General features: G+C 34.2%; 3 protein-coding genes across 6 annotated transcripts; 2 read left to right on the plus strand and 1 right to left on the minus strand.

Moving 5' to 3' along the window:
* The first annotated feature begins 723 nt into the window (after positions 1 to 723).
* Positions 724 to 6,900, plus strand: LOC108985916 (KH domain-containing protein At5g56140). Of its 2 annotated transcripts, XM_018958390.2 has the most exons (7): positions 724 to 1,032; positions 1,127 to 1,212; positions 3,617 to 3,762; positions 4,806 to 4,925; positions 5,004 to 5,120; positions 5,986 to 6,129; positions 6,243 to 6,900. In XM_018958390.2, exons 1-7 carry the CDS (start codon positions 890 to 892, stop codon positions 6,390 to 6,392), a joined length of 906 nt encoding a protein of 301 aa, XP_018813935.1. In that variant the 5' UTR covers positions 724 to 889; the 3' UTR covers positions 6,393 to 6,900. The 2 variants fall into 2 exon arrangements, 1 of the variants encoding a protein (XP_018813935.1); XR_004800831.1 differs by lacking the exon at positions 3,617 to 3,762.
* A 1,063-nt stretch (positions 6,901 to 7,963) lies between these two features.
* Positions 7,964 to 12,310, minus strand: LOC108985925 (probable calcium-binding protein CML21). 2 transcript variants are annotated; one of them, XM_035687486.1, is made up of 6 exons: positions 12,217 to 12,310; positions 11,740 to 12,136; positions 10,493 to 10,739; positions 10,102 to 10,304; positions 9,440 to 9,614; positions 7,964 to 8,740 (listed from the first exon to the last, which is right to left on the minus strand). In XM_035687486.1, exons 3-6 carry the CDS (start codon positions 10,689 to 10,691, stop codon positions 8,625 to 8,627), a joined length of 693 nt encoding a protein of 230 aa, XP_035543379.1. In that variant the 5' UTR covers positions 10,692 to 10,739; positions 11,740 to 12,136; positions 12,217 to 12,310; the 3' UTR covers positions 7,964 to 8,624. The 2 variants fall into 2 exon arrangements, with proteins under 2 accessions (XP_035543379.1, XP_018813944.1); XM_018958399.2 differs by lacking the exon at positions 12,217 to 12,310 and having other exon boundaries at positions 11,740 to 12,144.
* Positions 12,311 to 13,202: 892 nt separating this feature from the next.
* On the plus strand, positions 13,203 to 16,204 carry LOC108985938 (ubiquitin-conjugating enzyme E2-17 kDa). 2 transcript variants are annotated; one of them, XM_018958419.2, is made up of 5 exons: positions 13,203 to 13,315; positions 13,919 to 14,025; positions 14,570 to 14,697; positions 15,466 to 15,570; positions 15,824 to 16,204. In XM_018958419.2, exons 2-5 carry the CDS (start codon positions 13,956 to 13,958, stop codon positions 15,965 to 15,967), a joined length of 447 nt encoding a protein of 148 aa, XP_018813964.1. In that variant the 5' UTR covers positions 13,203 to 13,315; positions 13,919 to 13,955; the 3' UTR covers positions 15,968 to 16,204. The 2 variants fall into 2 exon arrangements, with proteins under 2 accessions (XP_018813964.1, XP_018813970.1); XM_018958425.2 differs by lacking the exon at positions 13,203 to 13,315 and adding an exon at positions 13,327 to 13,383.
* The last annotated feature ends 8,662 nt before the right edge of the window (positions 16,205 to 24,866 follow it).

Below are 24,866 nucleotides of genomic sequence, written 5' to 3' on the forward strand. Positions count from 1 at the left end.
TAGAAGTACCGAATATACATTTTGTAAAGACATAAAAAAACGTGTATTTATAAATTTTAGAAGAAGGCTGTTTTTATGCATTTTTTTTTTTAATATTAGCAGTTTTTCAGTTTTTTATATCTTATTATTTATTACATATAACATATCATGACAGTATTTTTATTAAACTACTTTATAAGTGGTACTTTTTTTTTAAAAAAAATAACATGATAAAATTTAAAAAACTCGTTATATATTTGTTTGATTTATTTATTTATTTATGAATCTTCTGATCAGTAGTTGGTAAATAATAGTCACTGCAGCACCGTCTTTTTTGCTTATGGGCAGCGAGCCGCCAGCATAATTTTTTTTAAAAATTTTTAAAATATATTTAGATATTTTTAAAAAATAAAAAATATATTAATAAATAAAAAATTATTTTTAATCATTATATAAAATAAATAAATATATAAACCGACAAAATAAGAAAATAAAACAGAAAAACTAACATTTTTCTTTACTTATTATTACTGCTGAGAGTCTGAGACTAGTGATAAGATAAAAATTAGAATTTAAAATAAAATATTATTAATATATATTTATTAATATATGTTTTATTTTAAAATTAAAAAAATTAAATTATTTATTATATTTTATATAAAAATTTAAAAAAATTATAATAATTATACAGATCTCGTTTTGCAAACCAAACCACGCCTAAATTAATAGATATAAAAATGAAAACACGGCACTGACGCATAGGGTAGAGATCAGAGCGTCCGTCCTGGAGGCAGAGGCTGAGGCAGAGGCAGAAAGAGAATAGAAGAGCAGAGCAGAGCAGCAAGCGACCACACCACACTCTCTCTTCGCCTCTCGAGGGATCCGATTGAATCCATTTAGATTTTTAGGAATGACAACGTCCGGTGGTGGAAGGTACATGGCCTACTCCCCCTCGCCCTCACCCTCCGCCCCTCACTCTCCCCACCTCTCCGGACTACGCTCTGTCTCCTCCGCCGCAGCAGCAGCCGCCGCCGCCCTCGTCGACCAAGAAAAGTACCACTCCACTCACAAGATCTACTTAGCTTTATTTTTTCAACTCTGTTATTATTGTCCGATCCTATTGGAATTGATCATATGTTTGACTCAGATATCTGTCGGAGTTACTCGGAGAGCGTCACAAGCTTACTCCTTTTATGCCCGTGCTCCCTCATAGCTATCGCTTGTTAAGCCAAGGTCGGTCAGTTTTGGCTTCACATTCATTTTTATTGCCTTACATATCTACCTATTATAAGGTCGATAAAATGGGGCCTATAAGTGACTGCTAACTAGTTAAATCAATATCAAATGGTAGATCCAGAATACCTTTTACCAATATGAGACGAACTCATTATTCTTAATTCATATATCTTTCGAGAAAGGCCACACAAGCTGGTTTATTCATTGAACTAGAGTGTATTATATTAAGATCGGTTTGTCCTGTTGCTGGATCGATGAAGATCGTGTACAGAACAAAAGTTGTAAAAACCCGAGGATACAATTAAGCCAATATGATTCAATTGCTTCCCGCTAGAGACTCCTGCATATGTAATTGTTAAGGCATTTCAATTAGAAGATTCAGTTATTTTTACATTTTATTTTTCACTTATAGTTTGAAATATGTAAATTTTCAAGTCCCAACTTTTTCCTTTGATATTGTAATTTTTTGCGGTACTTCATTTGTCTTATTGACATGTAAATGCAAGTTGCTTCTTTTTTATAACATCAGAGCTTCATGCCACCTCTCATCTGATATAACATTTTATTTCATTATACGCATATACGAATGGTTAGCACCATATGAACTGTCTTGGCTGGATTTATAGTGTACTATTTAGTTGTCTGTGGACTTGCAAGTAGTTATGCAGGGGTGGATGTAAGTTGTTCGCTTCCAATTTTAATTTTGGCAACATGGATCGGCATTTAGCTTTAAGGTTTCCAGGAGAAAAAACCACCTACTGGCATAAGTGTGTTTATTACGACATCTGCTCGTTGTTTTATAATTGCAGTTAATTCTGTTTAGGTGGGAACTTTAGGATTTATTGCACATAGATTGGACATCTGCTTTTAATATCCCAGAATCTCCAAGATGCTGGTGTGTACTGTAATGAAGCTTCAGAAGATTATTTTTTTATTTGATGATGGATATTTTTACAAGTATTTAATGGATGGATTTAGGGCTGAAAGGACCACTGTATCGATAGTGCTTAAGATATTGTGCCTAGTAGGACCAAGTAGAGGATCATATGGACTGTGTATGATCAAAGGTGCATGAATTTGCTGACTATATGGCTGAAAGGTACCTAATTTTGGTGAATTGAGTTTGGTTATGTGAGATCGATTTGTTTTCTGTGCTGATAGGTAGTAAGGGAAATTATGTCTTGAGTTTTAGGGAGATTTACGATATGATGTATGCAATTCAACTACAATATAGAGGTTTTTTTCTCTTTCTTACTTGTAGCATTAAGTGCAATTCTAGGAAATGGGGGTAGTATGAAGTTTTCGTCAATCCTGGCAAACTTATTTCCATTGCACATGTCTACGGGTTAGTTTTAGGTTGGGAGATTTTTATGAGAAACTTTGAACGTATTTACTTTTGTTAGGGTTACCCATAGGTTGAGAATTTCTATAAGCTGAGGAGATAAGCAAAAAAACTTGGCAGCGTGTAAGAGGGGCTACTTCACTGAGTGGGATTGTAGGCTGGACTTATTTAAGTCCATCCAATTGTTTTGTTGCATACCTGCATGTGTTCCGAGTCTTGGGTAAAGCTGTGAAATCTATCTAGAAACTTCTGAAAACTGTGCACAGGCTGTCATAAAAGATTGTAGATATCACTTAATAGGCTACCTCATAATGCCTTGTCCCAAAGGACTACATAGTAGTTTTTGATCATTATAAAGATAAAAAGGACTAGGTCTAGATGGTATTATTTCATGTGGGTGACCAAGGCTGGTGAGTTTTAGATGTATTTCTACAAATTGTGTAGTCTTTCGGGACACTGGCTAAAAAATGTGGTTTGTAGTTCAAGTAAAAGGGACCTCATTGTGGCAGCTAGATCATATTAGCTTAGGCTCCCACCTTTCCAGGCTTTAGAGACGATATTGTGGCAATTTCAAGATATATATTCTGCTTTTTTTTTCTCACCCGTGTGACTTTGGAAATTCACGTGTGCATGTTGACTTCTACAGATTATGTAGTCTAATATTTTAAATAGCTGTTTTGAATGAATGATGATGTTCATATATATCACCAATGAGTTCTAACTCAAATAGCCTCTCCTTTCCTTGTAAGACCAGGTGGAGGGTGAGGTCATTGGTTCAAGACCTACTGCGTTTTTGTATAGCTCATAATCACAAAGACAATGCTCATTTATTAACTAACTTTAGTTAAAGAAGATGTGTAAGACTTTATGTTTTTTTTTTTTCTTCTCTCTTTTTCCTAGAGTACATCATTTATAATATTAAATTTATTCATGAGGAGCGTTAATTTTAACTGACTCAGAAAAAAACCGTGTTGTCTGTCCATTTTGTGGTGACTGCTAACTTTTTAACCAATGCTGACTGGTACATCTTATTCTTGAAAATTGACATTTTTGGAGCAGAAATATTGCGTGTAACTACACTGTTGGGGAATGCATCAGTTTTAGGTCAAAGTGGGCTTGAACACGCTAGCCCCCTGGCTTCTGGAGGAATATTTTCAAATGGAGGTGCCGATGTGAATGGATGGGCATCACGTTTCCAATCAGAAGTACGGATACTAACCATTAACATAACCTTTTTCCATCTAATTTTACTGTATTTGCAGAAGTATTCCTGACTCGATCTTTTAATTTTGTGCTAACTCATAACATTTATTTGAGTGTTTGTAGATTATGCTACATGTTGACAGGCAGTTGAAGCTAACATCTTCAAGCAATGTAAAATAGATTTTAGCTTAGCATCCTGTTCCAGAAATCTAATAAGATGGTTTCACTTTTCTTCCTGTTCTTTCAAGGCTCTCATATCGATTACATGCTTGTGAATTTTACTTCTGATATATAATTGCAATTCCTGCTTGTATGGAAGCCCTCTATAAAGAGTATTGAGCAAAGCATCTTCCACTTTATGAGAGTTTTGAGACTGTAAGAGTCCTGAATTTCTCCTGCAGAGTGCTGACTGCTGACCCTTCGGTTATGAAATATTGTTATTCAGTTTGGCTTACAAGGGTGCAATCTTGTGTTATCGATGTACTGATTTGGGAATTCTAGTGTTATTGATATGCTGTGACACTGAAACAACTGGCCATGACCACTGAACTTTCCGGCATTTATCAAATATAAACATTTAATTCCTTTGGTATTTCAAGTGTTGTTGATATACTGTGACGCTGAAACAGGTGGTCAGATGACTTCATCTGATGCAAGAAACTGATCGACCACCTAGCCTCCTAGTAGTTTTCACTACAAATTTTTAATTATTCTGCTTTTTTTTTTTTTAGATTTATAGCCCTTGAGTTTATGCTCTTCTACGATTATATTTGAATGTAAGCAATCGCTTTAGTTGTTTTATTGTGCTTTTTATTATATTTTTTTGCCTTCAATTATAACATACTTAATTTTTAGATGTGTGATATAATATTTTAACATTTGTTTAGATCTGCTCCTTGAAGATTTTTGTAATTTATACTTTAGAATCTTTGGAAGCTTCTATGAGAACCAAATTTTCATGACATCTTATGCATTCTATAGAAGCAGGACAGTTGCATTTATCTGTCACTGTAAGTTTTAAGAAACCTGAAATTATAATGTGCAGATACCGAGTTTACTACCATCTGCCTCGGCACAAAACTGGCTGAATTCTCATGGTAGCTCATCTGGTCTTATTGTTAAAAGAACCATCAGAGTGGACATCCCTGTTGAGAAATATCCTAATGTACGAGTAAACTTCTTGTTCCTGTGCGATTGCTCATAATTTTATTCAACAGTTTCTGATGTTGATTTGCTGTTACAGTATAATTTCGTCGGGCGCCTCCTTGGTCCTAGAGGGAACTCTCTTAAGCGAGTGGAAGCAAATACTGAGTGCCGTGTTCTGATCAGAGGCCGTGGTAGCATTAAGGATCCAGCGAGGGTAATATTGATATCTTCTTCTATTGATAATTGTTCGTGCTGAAGCTTTCGTTTTCTCCTGTAAATGAGGAACTACACATTTAAGTGGTTCATATCATAAATATATGTTGTCACATGTGGACTGATGAGCTTGGATTAACATGATATTTGGAACTACTTCCATCACAAATTCGTAATTTGTACAAGTGCTTCAGATGAGATTTAGCTCAAATGATACCTCCTCCCCCTAGAAGAACAGGATGGAGGTTGAGGTCATGAGTTCACTCAACAGATGCATAACTTATGAATCAAACACACCAACACACACACACAAATGCACATGTGCCCACACCCATGCACACCCTCGTGTGCGCGCACACAGTGGACCTTTAATGATCACTCAAGTAGGTATGTCAAGCACTTCCCATGACTTCAACATATTTTTGGCGTGAGCTATTACATATTTAGCACATGTTCACCTTCTCTTGTTTGCGCCTTTTATCCACATATCTTTTTAAAGCCCTCCACTTCTATGAGTAGCACAAATGTTTGTTTCTTGAGTCAGTTAAAAATTCTGGAAAGTGAAATTACAATTTATTATCATGAACAGTTTCTCCAAGATTATATCAAGGCTGTGTGCTTATTTTTTGCAATAAACTACAATTTCATTTTGATGCCCATCATCTATCAAAAACTCCATGTGTTTTGCAAGAAGCGTGTCTGATTCAATCTAAAAGCCAGAGTGTTAACCTCTCAAATAGCATTTGGTGCTACACTTGTTCAGTTTTGCTCATCATTCTATTCTATGTACCTCTGAGCATAATGCTGCTTTTCACTCGTATTATGGGAATATTACTGTAGATCTTTGTATTTCTTATGTTTTACAGGAAGAAATGATGCGGGGGAAACCAGGGTATGAGCATTTGAATGAGCCTCTCCATATTTTAGTTGAGGCAGAATTGCCAGTGGAAATAGTTGATGCACGACTAATGCAAGCACGGGAGATACTTGAAGATTTGCTGAAACCTATGGTAAGTTCTCTCTTCCCCTCTCGTGTAAATGTTTATACATTTTTGCACACATGTTTGCCTTTTTTGAATTAATCTGCACTGATACGGTTTTCCATTTGATGGTTCTCGTTTAGGATGAATCTCAGGATTTCTACAAGAAGCAGCAGCTACGGGAGCTAGCAATGCTTAATGGTACACTTCGTGAGGAGGGTTCTCCAATGTCTGGCTCAGTTTCCCCTTTCCATAACAACCTTGGTATGAAGAGGGCCAAGACTCGGGGGTAACGGACCCTCATTCTAAGAGGGCTTTTGGAGCTTGTGTGTTAGTTTCTGCGAGTAAACAACAGTTCCCACACCGCAGGTGTTGCTGTCCCAGACAATCCCTCCAACTGCCATCGGGGCACTGGCACATAATTGCACCATCATGTTCCAGTTCTAACTTGTTTCTATGTGAAGTGTTGTATCTCTTCCTATAGGGGGAGGCTTAATGACTCGTAAGAAAGTACCATATTGAGTTAGGGGGTATGCTTATGTGTGTTGCATCAGGCGCTTTGGTCGGGCACAACCTCTCCAAAGCTGTCTTATTATTTAGGTTATACTGTAAGCTTGTAATGGTGATGGGGTCTCTGGTGAGAGTTATGGTATGGTTGCGAACAAGTTGAGACAAACAATGATCTACCCTGTTGCATGTTGTCTGGGCTGGAGTGTTTTGTATTTATCAGAGTGTAGTGCTTAGATTTGGTGGAAAGCATTCTTTGGTATCTGCTGGTACAAATTTCAATAGCTTTTATTCCCTTGTTGTTTACCGCCTTCCCCCATTTTAATGCATTCTCAAACATATTCTTGCAGCATCAAGTCTTGAGGATTGTCAGGAGTGGCTGCCTTGATGCATTGTTGTTTGCTGTATGTTCTTTATGTAACAAAACTTCAAGATGCCTTTTAAACGACCGATCGAGTTAATGAGAATTACCTGTTACTCTGTTACTTCACTCATATACCAATTACTTCAAAAAAAAAAAAAAAATTGATATCAACACAACTTTTATCCAACTACGACACGGCCCATCTAAACACATCCATGCGGCACTGTAGTGCATTTTAATTTTTTTTAATGGTTAAAAAAGTTGTGTTAGTGAATTTATTTATTTTTAAATATTTAAAGATATTTAAAAAAATATTTGAAAAAAAGTGAGATTACATTAGGGGCACAGCAGTAAGAGATGGGTGGCACTGTAAAAGTCTCCTAATAATAATAAGAAAAATGCTACTTTGTCTCCTAGGTTTGACTGCTAGTATATTTTATTTATTTATTTTTTTAAATGTTTAAAAAAGTTAATAATGAATTTGTATATATGAAAAATTCTATACACCACACCACCATTCCACTTTCATCCCACTATACATGATGTGATATATTTATCACTGTTGAATAATCATTTATTAGATGATTTTTTATCATCAAATAATGATAAATATGACATATCTTACATAATGTGATGAAAGTAGGATGAGATATAATGTATAACATTACTCTTAAAAAGAGTGCCTAGTAGTCACATCCAGAAGTACATGCTGGACGGTAGAGTAGCAAAGGGTCCTAATAATAATGATCTCTATTGCAAGATTTTTACACCAAATGATTTAGGTTGCGTTTGGTTCTCGAATTCAACTGAGCTCAGTTGAATTCGGTTTAACTTTAAGCCGAATCTAACATCCAAACACCCAACTCTCAAAGTACTAAACTCATCTCAACTCAAAATTTTCTTACACGTGAGATCCACAACATTTTTCAACTTAAAATATCTTTATACGTGAGATCCACAACCTTTTTCAATTTTTCATAAAAAGTACTAAACTCATCTTAACATCCAAATACATTTTAAACTCAATTTAGATGAGTCTTACATAACTCCTATTATTCAATTCACTAATATTTATAAAGAATTCAACTCAACTGAGCTCAACATCAAAAAGCAGCCTTAATGGACTTGTTGAAGGGGTAATCAATTGTGATAATAGGCTACAAATGAGTGATGCACTGCCATTATAACGTTTTAATAATTTAAAGGTATAATGAGTCACTGTTAGAAGACAGCGTATCCCCCTACAGGTTGCAAGGTGTTCTTCTCCATGCAACGCTGGATCAACCCGTATGGGCGGGCAAACAGAGTTTCTATGGAAGAGGAAAACTTTCCTCTCTCGACGCCAACTTCCTTCCTTTGCCATTACGCGCATGCGATTCTATTATTATCTCAGTAAACATCCATTAACTGGCTCTCTCCTACATGCGTGACTGCTTCTCACCATTTAAATTCATCCAGAGCAGAAAACAGTTGCACTGGTTCTATATCTTGACCATATACAATGCAAAACTTAAGAAATGTAAATTCCGATACTACATCTTTAAATCGGCATGACTATTATTGGAAAAGAAAATACAAATGAACTTAAACAGCTAGAGAAGCTTCAGTACCATTCATCATAGCACAGATGCTGGAGAGGCTCAAATATATCAATTCAGATCTTCTCCTCACCTTCTTCATCCTCAATATCATCAATTCCAACCCAACGGGTGAACGCAAAAAGAAATTCTTTGAAGTTCACCATTCCATTTTTATCCCAATCCATCTCTTCTGCAAAAAGTAACAATTTCAGTCAATAAACATTATTATGAAAATCTTTGTTTCTTTACATAGATTTGTACACCAGATTGTCTGGTGCACATCCAAAAAATATATAGTAGGGTCCATACATGCTTAGAAAAATGCCAACATCTGACCATCCATGAAAACTCTAATCTATGAGTGCATCACAATTAACATAAACATGTCAGTTTTGTTCATCAAACTGAAGAGTGTCCCCAGGAGAACCAACTATAATACTGCAAACAGATCAACACAACAAGTTTACAGGGTACCGTCCTCTTTTCTTTTCTTTTTTTTAAAAAAAAAAAACACAAGTGGACATAAATGATCATTCTCTATAGAAAAATACTAGCTACTAGCCGTTAGCTCAGGTGAATAATAAGAAGCCTTTTGTTAACGCCCATCTCTCATACCAATGGAAGTAATATTTTCTTGCAATGGTGCATCAATTTTTAATCAACTTCAAAATGCTCCAAAATATAAATCAACACATATAGACACACACACACAGAATTTAGATTGACCAGCATATGTGCCACCAGAAACCATCTCAGTGATGCAAGTTTCCTTTGCATAAAATGCATGCACGTAAGCATGCCTAATGACATATAAAGAATATATGAGCTTGTCTGTGTCATGCATGTACATATATATGCGCACCCGCGCACGCACACACACAGAGGTTACCAAATCTTTTCATAGCTATTTGTCCAGAAGAACGTTCTCCTGATGTAGTTTCATTTATGGCTTCCACCATCTCACTCTTGCTGACATAACCATCTTTGTTTCTGTCCAAGAAGACAAATGCATCTACCAATGTTTCAAATGTGGCCTCCAGATCAGGCATCCCCATGCGTGATTTCTAGTAGTGTCAAGGAACACAAGAGGAAGTAAAGTAGAATTACTGAAGAACAGATATTTCTTGATGATACAAATTAGGGAAGCCAGGATGGCAAGATGATGGTCCCCTAATCTGCTCTTTTACGTGACTCACACTTTCTAACGATCACTTGATTGAAACAGAATGTCGACTTGGGATTTTTTGGCCAATATCCAGAAAAATTCACTCTACAGAAGCAGCTTAGCAGTTCTTCAAATTTTGGTGGATGGATAAAATTAAACCTCTGAAAAAGACAAACTTTAAAAGATTTCACAGACATGATACTGCAAAAACTCTCAAGAAATCACTGAATAAGACAGCATATCCCTTTCTCTGAAACGATTAGTTATTTTCAAATAGAATTAGAGCACTCAAAAAGGTATAAGCATATGAAATGTCACCCTTCTCTAAAAGAGAGGAAATCATGTTTATATCTACCAAATTAACACAGAAAGTATATTCTGGATACAGCAAGAAGGGCAGTCGGGTCATCTTTGAAAAGATAGACAAGGCAGAGAAGTACAATGAACTCATTGAACTTCATACCCATATCCTCATTAATATCGCAGGCCTCAAAGAGATCATTGATTTCCTCCTCTGTAAATGAAATTTCCAGCTTATGGAAACATTTTTTCAACTCATCATGATCTATTGCACCATTTGAATCCTCATCTAGAAGAAAAATAATGAACACAGACATATAAGCGGCTACAAATTATAAATTTTAAAGATAGAAAGCATAATTTGTGATATGATCATACATGCAGAGAGCAATAAAAAAAATTCTTCTAATTTTGTGTTTCCAAGAGAAATATCTACTGCTAATACTCAAACATGAATTGAATAGAAATGCTACTTACCAAATTGCTCAAAAATTACTTTGCATTTTCTCAAGCTCTCATCAATTTTTGGGAATTTCAAGATTATGCTGTTGAATGATTTCGTGGCACTTCCTGCAGATGCTCTCTGCTTTATAGCTTCGACCATTTTGGCCTCAAGTTGTGTTTCTGGCATCCAAACCTTTTTTGGGGATCCACTCTTTCCAACTATGTTTCCCATTGTCAGTTAACGATACCAAATGGGATGCAATAATGAGCCAAATATGTGCTTACCCATACAAATAGGAAAAAACAAAGAATGTTAGAAAATATTCCAGGAATTACGGCACAAGATGGAGCAAATTGTCAAGCATGATGAACCAATTTTTTCAGCCCATGAGGTAACCATGTCCATAACTGTTCAAGAAGACGAACCAAATAACAAATAAATGAAAAGGGATTCTAAGGCACAGGTATGATCAAGAACTCATTAGCTTGTGACTCCTACCAACTTATAAATTTCTTTTCATTACTGCTGCAATACATAGTTATCAATTCTGAAATATTGAAAAAGTGAATGGAAGGTGTTCTGCCAACATCTATAGGAGCACATTATATACAACCTGATGATACTCACAGGGTAACTGTATTTCCGATTTATCTTTACTTCAATGACTAACCAATGGATTTGAATTAAAGCCTTCCACTCTCAGATCCATGTTGATGTGGGAGAGCCTAAAATAGCATGAATATTTCTTGGCTTTATAATACCTTGATTGGTTGATGAGAGGTGTAGGGAAAGAGAAAATAGGAACATACACTTTTCACCGTCCAACCAATAGGTATGTTATACTTTGTACTTTAATCTATCAATACTAATACTTTGTTCTTATAAGAAAAATACTAATACTAATACTTTGCATCCTCAAATTACAGAGAAACTATCGGTTTAATGTATAGTTTTGATTGTCGGTTTTTTATAGATGGAGTGTTTAATATATAGTTTTGATAGTTTGAGAAGTAAGGTGCAAAATACGTGCTTGTTTGAGAATGTAAATCACATTTTACCAAGAAAAACTTCCCCAATTATTCCTTTTTAAACTCTCTTGCGTCTTCCCAGCAACCAAACGGGAAGTAACGCTCACCTCATAATCCTGTTAGAATTACAGTTTGGCAATACAATAATGACAAATCCAATGCTTGAGAGTAGCAGGAATGAAAAAGAGAAAAACGAAAGCCGCAAGAATGAAATAGATATAATAGTGTAAGCCCAAAATACAGGTAGGTACCTTCCCAGCTCCGCGTACAGAATCGAGTCCCACAAACAGGCTTTGGAAAAGGCTTTTTCTTACCGAATCCTAAATAGTCATCAATCTATTGAAGAAGGAACGCACCCCACCAAAGAAGAAGAAGAAATGGAAGAGAAAGGGAAACAAACAGGCTTAAACAAGATCAGCAGCAGCTTCTTGAAAAGCTAATATCTGGAAAAAGGATGTTGCAGAGGTTTATTAAAGATCTAGGATAAAGTTGAGGAGAGGAAGTGGTGGGGTTGGTTTGCTCGGATGGGAAGGTTCCTCGGTTTCTCATTAGATTTTGAACCAATGTTTGTGCTCTACCCACCACGTATTGTCGTCCATCCATCAGCTTGAAACCTTCGCTGGCTTCTCTCTCGCTCGCAAAGGTTAACTACAAAACAGATAAATGATAATATAATTAACAAATAAATATTGTAGAGAGTGAGAATGATGCACCCACATCCAAACCACCTTAATCTCATCTCATTCGTTATCAAAACTAGGAGACTAATCATACTCCATTGGAAAATTCACACATCTCTTTGTTTACTCCCACTAACTCCGTAGGTCCCAGTCCCTCGTGCGTTATTTTTGTCCACACAATTTTTTTTTTTTAGTTGGGTGGCAACGTGCTCGTTCTAGAATAATAAAATATAAGTAAGTCAAATGAGAGAGAGTCGGTCACAAAACAAAATGACTAAAAAATCAATGAAAAATTCGATATTGATATATAAAAGCAAGCCCAAGGCACGCAACATTTATGAAAAGAGAGGCATTTTCGTCAGTCCAACCGGCCTGCTCATAGAGATAGACATGACATGGATGAAGTGAGATTTTTACGATTAATTGTTAAATTACTTTGTAACACTCGAAATAAAAGTCGATGCTAAGTTGTGTATTACAAAATAAACTTGTACATTACAAACTCCAAATTCTATTATTTTTTCTAAAAATAAGATTGGAAGGAAAGTTTTACGGAGACTTACCGAGTTTCACTGACAAACGCTTCCTTTAGCCCTTTATTTTTCGTTTTTTTTTGATAAATTATGCATAAAAATCTTACACAATTTTATTCTTTTATCTTTTTTTTAATAAAATTTTATTCTTTTATCTTAATATTTAAATATATGTATAAAAAATAAAATAAAAATAATAAATCACACCTTTAAAATTTAAATGGAGATGTAATATGTATGAGAGAAAGACCACTTCTACCATTTTTCGTATATTTAGATCGATTTAAATTTAAAAATTATTTTATCTCATTTCATCATTATAATTTTTTTAAATTTTTATATAAAATATAATAAATAATTTAATATTTTTAAATCCCATTTTAATTTTTTTAAATTTTTAAATAATAATAATATTAAAAATAATTTTATAAATTTCTTTTTATTTTTTATCTAAAATATCTCATCTCAATCTTTAAATTCAACCCGGCCCTTATATAAACTATAAAGAAAGAACACCGTCACCGTCACCGCCACCTTACAAACCATAGTCCAAACACTCTCGCCCACACAATTACAGCGCTCGCAGACTTCTATTTCTCTCTCTCTCTCTACCGGTCAGTATATATTTCGTCATCTCTCTCAGTTCGATTTTGCAGTTCTTTCTTCCCCCAACAGTTTTAGGGTTGGATTATTAATTATTTGTTTATTACTATTCTTTGACTCTTACGATTTCCAAGCAGGGAGATACTCTCTCTTAAGTACACGTTATTCATTAATCACTTCATGTATATTCTTTTCTAATTGATTATAATATTATTAGTTGACCAAAATAATGTTATGTAAAATATAAAATCCTATATTGTAGTCGTGTTTCCTGTCTGAATCGATCGTCATGTGCCTCCGAACGTTTTAAGATCATTTATATGTTTTTTTTTTTTTTTTTAATTTTTATATTGTGATGCTTCTTTTTTGTAATTCTATATCTCTAATTCGGACCCTGCTTGTTTGTTGATAAATTTGAGAATAACAACTAGTTGGATTGGCATGGACTCTGCAGAGGTTTTGTTGAAATTAAATACGCCCCTGGAATTTGTTATGTTTATCATATTTAACTCCCACTCATCATATGTTGCCGAGAGGAATGGAAGCCATATTTTGTCATGGCTATCAGATTCATACATACATATATAATTTAATTGCCATTTTATGTATTTTAGGTTGCAGTGAAGATTCTGAGGCACCGGTGATTTTGTGATGGCTTCTAAAAGGATAAACAAGGAGTTGAAGGACCTTCAGAAAGATCCTCCCGCTTCATGCAGTGCCGGTTTGTTTCAATCTTCTTTTGAAAGCGTACTCTATTGTCCATTTGGAGTGGTTGTGTATGCACTAGTAATTCTGCTTTGAGGATTGAGGGGTTCATTAGTATGATTCAGATTATAATCTGAAGGATGGTAAACTTGTATTAGGGAATATAGGACAATAAAAATTTGACCGTTTAGAAAATATCACAATAAAAATGAGGAAGCCCTCGACATGAGTGGATGAAACTAACTGATAAGCAAGATTTGGGAATGGAATGTTTAGAATTGTGCACACGCTCTTAGAAGATGTATTGGACTGCACTCATCTCTGTGTGTATATTAGTGGTTGTTTCTTTTTGTGTCCGGCCATATGTGTGTGTGAGTAAGAAATTATCAACATATAGTGTTTATGCCTTCCACATACTTTTTATTTTTTGTATGTGGTTATCTTAACCCTAAACACAGGTAATACCTCGTTTTCTACTAGATAGATGGTTGGTTTTCATTTGGTATTATGCGATCTTATTGTTGTCACAATTTCTAATCCGTGGTTTACTGTGTTTGCAGGCCCTGTGGCTGATGATATGTTCCACTGGCAAGCAACAATTATGGGCCCAGCAGACAGCCCATTTGCGGGGGGTGTGTTCCTTGTATCCATTCACTTCCCGCCAGATTATCCATTCAAGCCACCTAAGGTAAAAGCTACGCCTATTCAGTCATTTGTCGCAGTTAATATGTTTAATTCCCTAACTCCGACATCTGTCATATGTCTTCCTGTGTGCATAGCTTCTTGCTGAAGTTCCTAACCTAGTTTTTCTATCACGTTTTGAAATATTTAGATTCCCCACCCCCCCTTTCTCTCTCTCTCCCCCCCAACCCAGTGTATCTGCGGGACTTTGAGAGGGTGAACCTACCTTGACTTTGCATGTTTTGGTATTGACTGCCATCTAGCTACTTATTTCTCTTATATGTTAGTTAACATAAGAACTGCACCCATGGAAGCAATTGAAATGCATACCGCCAATTTCTTGCCATGTATTATTAGCTGCCTGGTCTGCCGTCTTGCTGCAGCTTTGGAATCTTTGCTTATGATATATCTGCGAACTCATGAGGTTCTAAAAGTTGGACGTAAGTATCAATTTAACTCAATGAAGAAAAAGGGAAGTGTGGAAATTGTTGATTTGACCAGAAATTTCTTCTTTGCTTCTTTTTACTCATTATGTTTTCCTCTGTGAGTTGGGTTAATTTGAGGGTGTTTTCTGCCTTTGTTAGTTTTCCCTGGGGAAATAATGTAGTAGATGGGCCATGCTTATCTATGTTTCTTTTGGATGAGTAGGCAGGCCAAAGGGAGAGATGGGAGAGATATGAACTAATGACTTCCACTTCATAAGGCATGATCCTTGGCCAGTTGTGCTTATCTTTATGCACTTCCGTGATCTCTGATTTTTTATGAAATTATGTAGGTTTCTTTCCGGACAAAAGTTTTCCACCCTAACATTAATAGCAATGGAAGCATCTGTCTTGACATCCTAAAAGAGCAGTGGAGCCCTGCCCTTACCATATCCAAGGTAATCGGCTGCTTTAAGTCATGTCATCCATATTTCTTCATGATTGTTATGCATTGCATGGGATGCAAATCTTTTAGGCATTTTCATCAGTTATATGTTGTTTACTGCAATCCCTGAGTTGGGCTTGGACTTGGCAACAATATGATGTCTTCTTAAAAAAAAATTGGCAGTGTGTATAGGTTTTGTTTCTGTGCTTGGACAATATTTAGATTTGTGGTTGATAAGCTATAATTGTTGCAATGGTTTTTTGCAGGTCCTGCTATCAATATGTTCACTGCTGACCGATCCAAATCCAGATGATCCTCTGGTGCCTGAAATTGCTCACATGTACAAGACCGACAGAGCAAAGTATGAGACAACAGCCCGGTCCTGGACCCAGAAGTATGCCATGGGCTAGGGCTGTTGTTCTGCATGAGTTGATATGTCATCCTTAAAGGCATCATATTAGTAAATAAATAATTATAATCTGGTCCGAAGATTAAAGAACGAACTTGTTCTGTTGTGGTGTGTCCTCTGTCTTAGGGAAATTCTTATATGCGGTTTTCTTCAACCGAGATAATCTTAATTACTTTTAGACATGGCATAATTATGTGGAACTCCGTGGCAAAATCTTGTTTTTGTTTTGCTTCACATTCATGATTCGCATGTTATCGGTTGTTTTCATTCTTTAGCATGTATTCTTGCAAGCTCTGGCCTGTTAGCATTGTTAAATTTGGATGAGAAGGCATTGTACACCGAAGGCCATCGACAGGAACACAAAGATGGCGGAAGGGAAGGCAAAGAGTATGATGGTTGGCATGAGGATAGGGTGAATTGGTGTCTGTTTCTTTGATATCAACAAACGATATGATGTCGAGGATTTAAAATGCAGTGGTCTGGGTTTAATGGTTGGTGAATCGGTGATTATTCCCGTAACTCAAAAAATGGCAAAGGTTTTATGAAATATGGAAAGAAAACGATCGATATATGAAGGAAGTGTGTGAGAGCTGTTTAATGCCATCGTGCATACATGGGAAAGCAAACTGCTCACATTTGTTATATTATTTCGAATGCATCTACCATTATTTTACCAAATAAAATGTAGAAATCATTGCAGATCGAATAATAAATCCCAAAGTTAAAAAAGAAAATGCTAGGTTGCCTTCTAGTTTTGTCATTTGGGTTTGATCGATCGTGTATTTAATTCTTTAATTTTTTTAAATGATTAAAAACATAATTACTAATAAATTGTATATTTTTTTAAATATTTAAAAAAAAATGTAATTCACGTCCAGCTATACATGTTGGACAGAGTAGCATAATCCGAGTTAAAAACAGTCGTGTCGCAAGTGTTCTCAGAGCTGCTTCTTTGTTCGGTTGGGGGTTGCCATCAAAATTATCAAATGGGCCTTTGTTATCATTTCATCCGAAAACCCTGGGTGGTCCAGTGTAAAAGTGAGCGGATGTGTAATTTTCGTGCATAGCTCAGGCATGCACATTCCTGAACAGTGCACGTACGGGAACTGCACATTAATCCATACATTTTTCCGTGAAAAGTCCGTGTACCAATAACGATGACATCCCTGGCCAGTTTGTTCACTGAACATATAACATTAACCATATATAGCAGGAAGAGAAAATATAAATATCAGCCTACTGTACACATTAGCTGCCGCACACTCAATGTATTGAATGAAAAAAAAAAAAAAAATTTATCTGTGGTGTGCTACGACTTCTGACTGATGCGCAGCACGACCTTAGCAGGAATAGCTAAAGCAAAAGATCGAAGATCGTCAGATTTTCTAAACTTCTATAGCATCGATCCATTGATCGTTAGTACGTACGTACCACCTCCTGATCTCACCCGTACTGACTCGCATCATTATATAAGATCATATATATTGGCATACTCTCAAAAGGAAACAAAATAAAAGAGCATACCGCATTAATTGATTGCTTAATTTATAAATTAATTAGTTGTTAGAAAATCCTCTGCTGCAAAAAATTCCTTAACGGCGCTGGTTATTATCAAAAAGTTAGCTAGCTCAAAGGACCGGAATTCAGGTTTATAAGGAGAAGATGATCATGACTTTTGAAAGAGTAAACATTAATACCTAGCACACGCCATATATGCACACGGGAATTAAGAAGATCATGGCAGCCAACACGTACAAGCTGGCCTAGCTAGCTAGGAGTACTAACTGATCATAATCTTGGATATATATATATATATATATATATTGTACGTAGATATATAAAGAGCAAACCATGATTAGAATATCATTGACTATTGACAGCTAATTCATGGTGATCACTTTTAGGCATCATGATCAATGACCTTATACGTTCCTTTATAATGATATTGTTGATCATGAAGAAATTAAGAACTAGAGAGTTTATAATTAGAAGGCGCGCGGAGGTCATAAAATGAGATGGAATATTGAAGTTATCGCATGCAGATCATTATAAAATAGAAAGGAGGTAGCTAGCTATTAGCCTAGTCTACTTCTAGAAATCGTGGTTAATTAAACAACCGTGGGTATTTAAAAATGCATGTTGGGATCAAACCTTACCATGCGGATCAGAAAGTTTAGATCGCTGCTAGGACCAGTACTACGTACTGCTGGTATTGCATGCAGGATACTTATATTTATATATATATATATATATAATGTATGTATAGAAGACAAAGTACTTACTAGACTACAAAAAAGTAAACAATTAAAAATGGAGGATCGGAATCCATTGATCATGAATTCAGAATCAAATTCACAATAGTTCTCGCTCGCTCATTTAGTTCACACCCCTCGAGAAGTGACTGGAATCGGCCGGGGGATCAGAAGATCAGTGACGGTTGCGTCTAGATGTTGAGTTGAGTTAAATTGAATTTTTTATGAATAATAGTAAATTGAATGATAAAGAAAGTTATGTGAAGTTCATCTAAATTGAGTTTAAAATGTATTTAGATATTAAAATGAGTTTAGTACTTTTTATGAAAAATTAAAAAGGATTGTAGATCTCATGTATAAAGATGTTTTAAGTTGAAAAAAATTATGAGTCCACGTGTAAGAAGATTTTGAATTGTGATAAATTTAATAATTTAAAAGTTAGATATTTTGATATTAGATTCAGTTTAAAATTTAACTGAACTCAAATAAGCTAAACTGAATTTAATAAGCAAACGCAACCTAATACATTAAGTAATGTGATTATAAAAACTCGAAATAACTTTTGTCAGCAAAAGAATCACGGGCTTCCTATTGAATTCTTTAGTAATAACTTTGTCTTATGTCTGAATCCCTATTTCCGTTATCAAAAAATAGTCATTCTTATCAGAGAAGAGAAAGTGTAGATAACGAAAGGTCATGGATATATGTTACTATGCACGGATAGAGAGAGAGAGAAGGTCTGAGTTTGAAATATGAAGTCTGTAAATACTATCCTCCTCAGAGAACAGTATCTCGTTGTCGCTTTCTTGGACGTGGGATGTCTCCAGGCTATTGCCGACACTCTCCAAGACAGCACAGACAGCATATGTATACATATAATATTATATTAAGCATGCACCGAGAAAACCAAAGAGACAGTACGGCCCAAATCCTTCTACAATCTAATTAGAAGAGACAATATCGTAGTACGTATAGAGGGAGTGGCTAAATATGGAAAATGAAAGTGCCTAGAAACTGCATCTTGCTATCTACAGAAATTCTTCCATCTTTAATTTGGACGGTGTGTCGTTCTCTTGTCCGCCTTTTGATAGCGACTTTTCTACAAAGCTTCATCTATTCTTCTTTCCTTCTGATCTCTCCTCACTCTCCTTGGTTAAACCTAAGGAACACAACGGCAGTCGAGTTAAACCTAAGGAAGATGTTACCAGAGTAAAAAAAAAAAAAAAAGTCGTTGTCTTTCGTTTTCAAAAGCTCAGCCAAGATGACAAACTAATTAGATTTACACTTCTCACTTCTCGCCACCACCCATGGGTCAGCACGAAGACAAGGACCCACCACCGTTGCGAAGGGGACTGAAGCTCTCAGAATTTTGGATCGGCTGATGTGCTTCGAGGGGGTGCAAGGGGTAAGAGGCTGAAATCGCAAATAAGAGCTTCTCATTTTCTGATGTAGCGCTAGTTCAAGATAAATAAATGTGGTGAAAGTCTCAAGTGTTACTCTATAATTGTCAGACTGTTATTTGGCTAATAGAAGCCCGACCGGTGATTTCTCATTTTCTAACCAAAATTCTGAGCCATCGAATTGACTCCATGATTTACATCATTCTTCTGATGTAACGGCGGTTCTTGTGGCAGAGCATTTACTTGAGAAATTAATGATAGCGTTATCATATTCCCAGCTGAAATGTGTCAAGCAGTAATTCTCTCCGTGTCAACCTCGCACTCAATCGTACGGATAAATTTAGATTGTGTTTGAGTGGTGAAGTTTTTTCAATTATTTTGTGAATAATAAAAATAAATTAATAATAAAATATTAAATAATAATAATAAAAAAGTAAATAATAATAATAAAATAATAAATAATGATGAGGTCTTTTAAAATATTTTAAATATTCTAAATACCCAAATAAAGCCTATTGTGATAACCAGAAAGAACGACAAAAATATCATTACTCAAATGTTGTCTTTCTTCAAATATTAGTAGTGGAGTCAATAAAGTTTGGCTAAAATTTGATTAGATAATTCATTTTTATAAATTTAACTAGTTACTTTTTAACAACACCAAATAGCACTCTCCAAATCTATCATTATTATATTAAAATATTGATTTTAATATTTTTATTTATTATAATTATAATTATAATTTGAATATTTATTTATTATTAAAAAAGTATATATTAATTTTTTAACGTTCATATTATTTTTAACAAATATAATTTTCTAATGGTCCTTTTTCTTTTTTAATAACGATCATATTTTTTTAATTTATATATTTTTTCAGTAGTCATATTTTTTCAACGATGATATATTCACAATGATCATATTTTTCTATCGGATATATTCACAGAAATTGGGCACCAACATAGGAGGAATCATACAAACTGGCTATAATCATCTAGTTTATCATTTACAACCCAAAAAATTATTTTGTTATAAAAGTTGTGCTGCTAGAAGAAGCGGAAGAACGTTTTTGTAACAGAGGAACCGAGTCGAAGCAAAAAAGAAACTAAGATAAACACTCGAAGACTTGGAAGCAAAAAAGAAAAAGAAAAAAACACTCGAAGACCCAACAGAGGAACCCAGTCGATATAAGCAGAAAATACACGTAATGGCTACGGCGACCAAAACTTCCCTTTTTCCTCAATTTTATTTTTTCCTCTGTTAGAAAATACTCGAACAGAATAAAATGCAATCCCAGCAATCCAGGAGGAGTTCGGCGTAGCTCACGGTGGCGACCAAACAGAATAAAATGCAATTCCAACCAAAAAAATGAAAAAAATAAATTTTTATTCTTCCTTTACCATAAATAAATTTTTGTTATCTGTGGATAATACAGAGTGCTTCATCTTAATTAACAAGCCCTAAAACATTCAAAACCCTTCATCTTGTCCATTGACACTCCACAGAAACTTCAAATTCTGTCACGATCTGAACCAAAACAAACTCAAGTTTTAAGCCTTGTCGCGAGAGAAACGGAGAATTTGAGGGAAGAGATAATTACTGGAGCAAAAGTGAAAGAAGCTCCTGATAATTTATTTATTTATTTTTAACATAAATAGTTCACGTAGCTATTATAAAAATAATTATTCTACTTAGCAGCCCTATAACACGTGTTCAGAGAAAAGAATACACACACATGTTAAGCATTATTCAAGTTTTTTAAACGGGGGAAGTTAGATATCGGCATTAATTTACTTATTTAACTTTAATTCTTAAACTTAAAAAAGTCTTGTCGTAGTTAGTGAATTCAGACTTATAAGTTTATGGATGTGTTTGGACATTGAGTTGAGTTAAATTAAGTTAAATTTTTTTATGAATAGTAATGAATTAAGATAATAAAATGAATTTTGTTGATAAAATACCGACGAAACAGAAAGGAGAGAAATCAAGGGATATTGAAAATAACAGCGACTGAGATAGATAGATAGATAGATAGATAGAGAGAGAAAAAGAGCGGTGGTTTTGATCCATAGAAGTTAAATGAAGAAAGTAGGGTTGTTGGCTGATGGAGATATATATCTATCTAATATGAGAGAGACATAGAGGTGGGGGAAAGAAATGGTTTTAAGAGAAATGAAAAAAAGTGTCGGTGCATAAGGCAATAAGAGGACTGAGAGAGAGAGGGGAAAAATAAATAGCAAAATAATTAGTTAAGTAAGTATAATAAAAAAATTATTCCATAACAACAATATTCATTAAATAATAAATGTTATGAATGAATAATTATTTTCATCAAAAGAAAATATATTTAAATTTATAATAAAATACACAATTCAAAGAAACTACAAACTATATATTTAATATTTGAACTATACTATATAAAGTATCTAAACACTTAAAAAAATAACAAAAATATAAAATTAAAAAATCTTGATATTCATATATTTATACCTTCTCATTATTCCATACATGATCATCTACTATATGTCCAAAATATTACAATCAAAGTTCTAGAAAATGAATGGATCATCTATCTTGGCATAGAAATAAATCAACTTGGACAACTTCGTCAAAAGAAACTAAACATTCTCTCCATCAGCCCTGTCGGTGAAACAAGGGCATAAAGTTTCAAAATCTTTTGTTATCAAACTTTACAGTGTTGTAATTATATCTATAAATAAAACATTAACTTCTTATTAAATTTACTTTAATTTATGTAAATTGATTAAGGGTGTGTTTGGATGTTGAAATGAGTTGAGTTGAGTTGAGTTGATATTTTGTGTTGGGATTTAAAAAAATTATAATGATGAGTTGAGATGAGTTTGAGATCCAAATTCATCCTAAATCTTTTAAGTTTTTTTTTTGAATTTTTTTACTTGGCTTCTAATTTCTCATTTTTTATTTTATTTTTATATGTCAAGCGTATCTGGAAATATATGATGATAGTGCATCTATAGCAATTGTTAGTTTCGGCTCAACAATAGAACAAATCATGAATTGCACGACCATGGATCTTCTAAAACATAAAGGCGAGGTAAAATGTTTATTCATCAATTTGTTTAAAAAAGTTTTTGCATTACTTGTTTGTATGTTTCCATCATTACATGATCACCTCCCATATTTCAAAAATAATGCAACTCAAATTAAAAAAAGAAAAGAAAAGAATGGATGATCAATTTAGGGGTGCAAATAAATGAATATGGATAGTTGCACCAAAATAAATTTAATGTAGTACTCTCTGTCAATGCTGTAGTTAAAGCGGGAACATAAATGTTTCAAATGTCTCATTTAAAATCTATTGTTGTTGTAATATATACTTAAAAAACAACTGTATATAGTTGTGAATATGTTTTTATTAATCATTGTATTATAGTTTTAGATAGTTTGCAGGTGGTGCGTATGATATATGTTGTAAACAGGGATAATATTTAAAAAAAATCGACATACCCATGTCTGTTGTAAACGTGATACTAGTATATGTGTGTGTGTGTGAAAGAGAGACATATTTCACTCGTGTGTTTGGATAGATGGAGGGATATATGGGGATCTGGATTTGGATTTGTACTAAATCAAATAATTAGTTTTTAAGCTTTTCAAAATTTTAGATTTGAAATTCAAGTTAAAATTCAAATTATCCCATTTAAACTCAACTTTAATTACCGATTTTACAAAGTGATTGAGCGAGCGTACGTTTCCACTCAAATTGGTACTAGAAATTTGTTTATTTGCAATGCTTAATATTCAATTTGGTTTCACATGTGATTTTAACTCATTTTAACATCTAAATACTATTCAAACATAAATATTTATCAATTTTAAATTTCAACTTTGTTATCTAATCATTACAATTTTTCAAAACTTCAAAATAAAACACAAAAAATAATTTAATTTTTTCAAATCTCAAAACAAAAATTATATTAAAAAATTATATTCTTGTAATATTTTAACTTTATAATATTTTATTTCAACTTTTTATCTCTTATTTCCTAAAACCTCATAAAATATCTTAACTCAAATTACTTAATTATTGGATAATAATAGACTTACTACTTCTTAGTTCTTACCACTCATTTTTTATTCCATAGTATATTTGAAACATTTATTTTTTTATTATTTTCTTTTAAGTATTTTTTAACATCTTTAATTTTTAAAGAAAATTAAAAAAATATACAACTTCACTAATAGTCATTTTCTTAACCATTAAGTAAAAAAATAATAAAAGAAAAATTAAAAAAATAAAAAGAGTAGTAAATGAGTGCTAGAAGGTAGTAAGCCTATCATTATCTTTTACTATTATTCACAAACTATCTCACTATTATTTACATATTTCTTATCTCATTTCGTGCGTCTCATTTCATCTGTGTAACCAAACGAGACCTAAATTACATTATGTTTGTTTTTAAAAAATAACTATCCATTTAAAAAAAACTCTATAAAGAAGTTTATTAATTAATATATTTTAATACAGTAGCTCTTCGGACCGGTATCACCTAAAAACCTCACTTATCGAAAACTAATTAAAAGCTGCCACGTAGGTATTCCTTTGTAAATCATGTAGGACGTATAGCTGGGGATCACGAAAATCTCTTCTCGCTCGAGCTCCAGACCAAACCGAAAACCCCTCTCCTTCGTCTCTCTTTGTGTATTCTCTCTCTCTCTCTCTCTCTCTCTCTCTCTCTCATTCAAAGAAACCCTAAACCGATCTTCATAATCTCTCTCTCTCTCTCATTCGATCACCCTCACGAAAACCCTAAGATGAAAAGGTTCAGAATCTCAATCAAACAATGAATCTATGCAAATGCTTCGTAGTGCTGTTATGGCTCTTCCCCTCTTCATTTCTTTGCAAATGAACAGAGGCAAAACCAAATAATTTTTTCTTCATAGCTGCCATCGATGGACTTAGAGGAGGTCATAGAATTATTTGATTTTTACTGATTCGACCTCAAAATCTTCAAGAAACAACTTTCAAATGTACAAAAATTTGTCGGACTTCAAAGCAAACACAAATCATCAAATTCAAGAAAACCCACAAAAACCATAGATTTCTCGCATCCACAAGTGGGAGATGAAAAACAAGCGAAATGAAAGGGGGGAAATATCTGGTTTGCCTCTGTTCATTTGCAGAAAGATTCTGATTTTGCCTTTGTTCATTACTGATGCGTGGGGACCCCTAAGTTCAATCTTAGCCTTGTTTGGTTGTTGAGAAAAC

Source organism: Juglans regia, chromosome 2 (assembly GCF_001411555.2).
Source record: "Juglans regia cultivar Chandler chromosome 2, Walnut 2.0, whole genome shotgun sequence".
Lineage (NCBI taxonomy): Eukaryota > Viridiplantae > Streptophyta > Magnoliopsida > Fagales > Juglandaceae > Juglans > Juglans regia.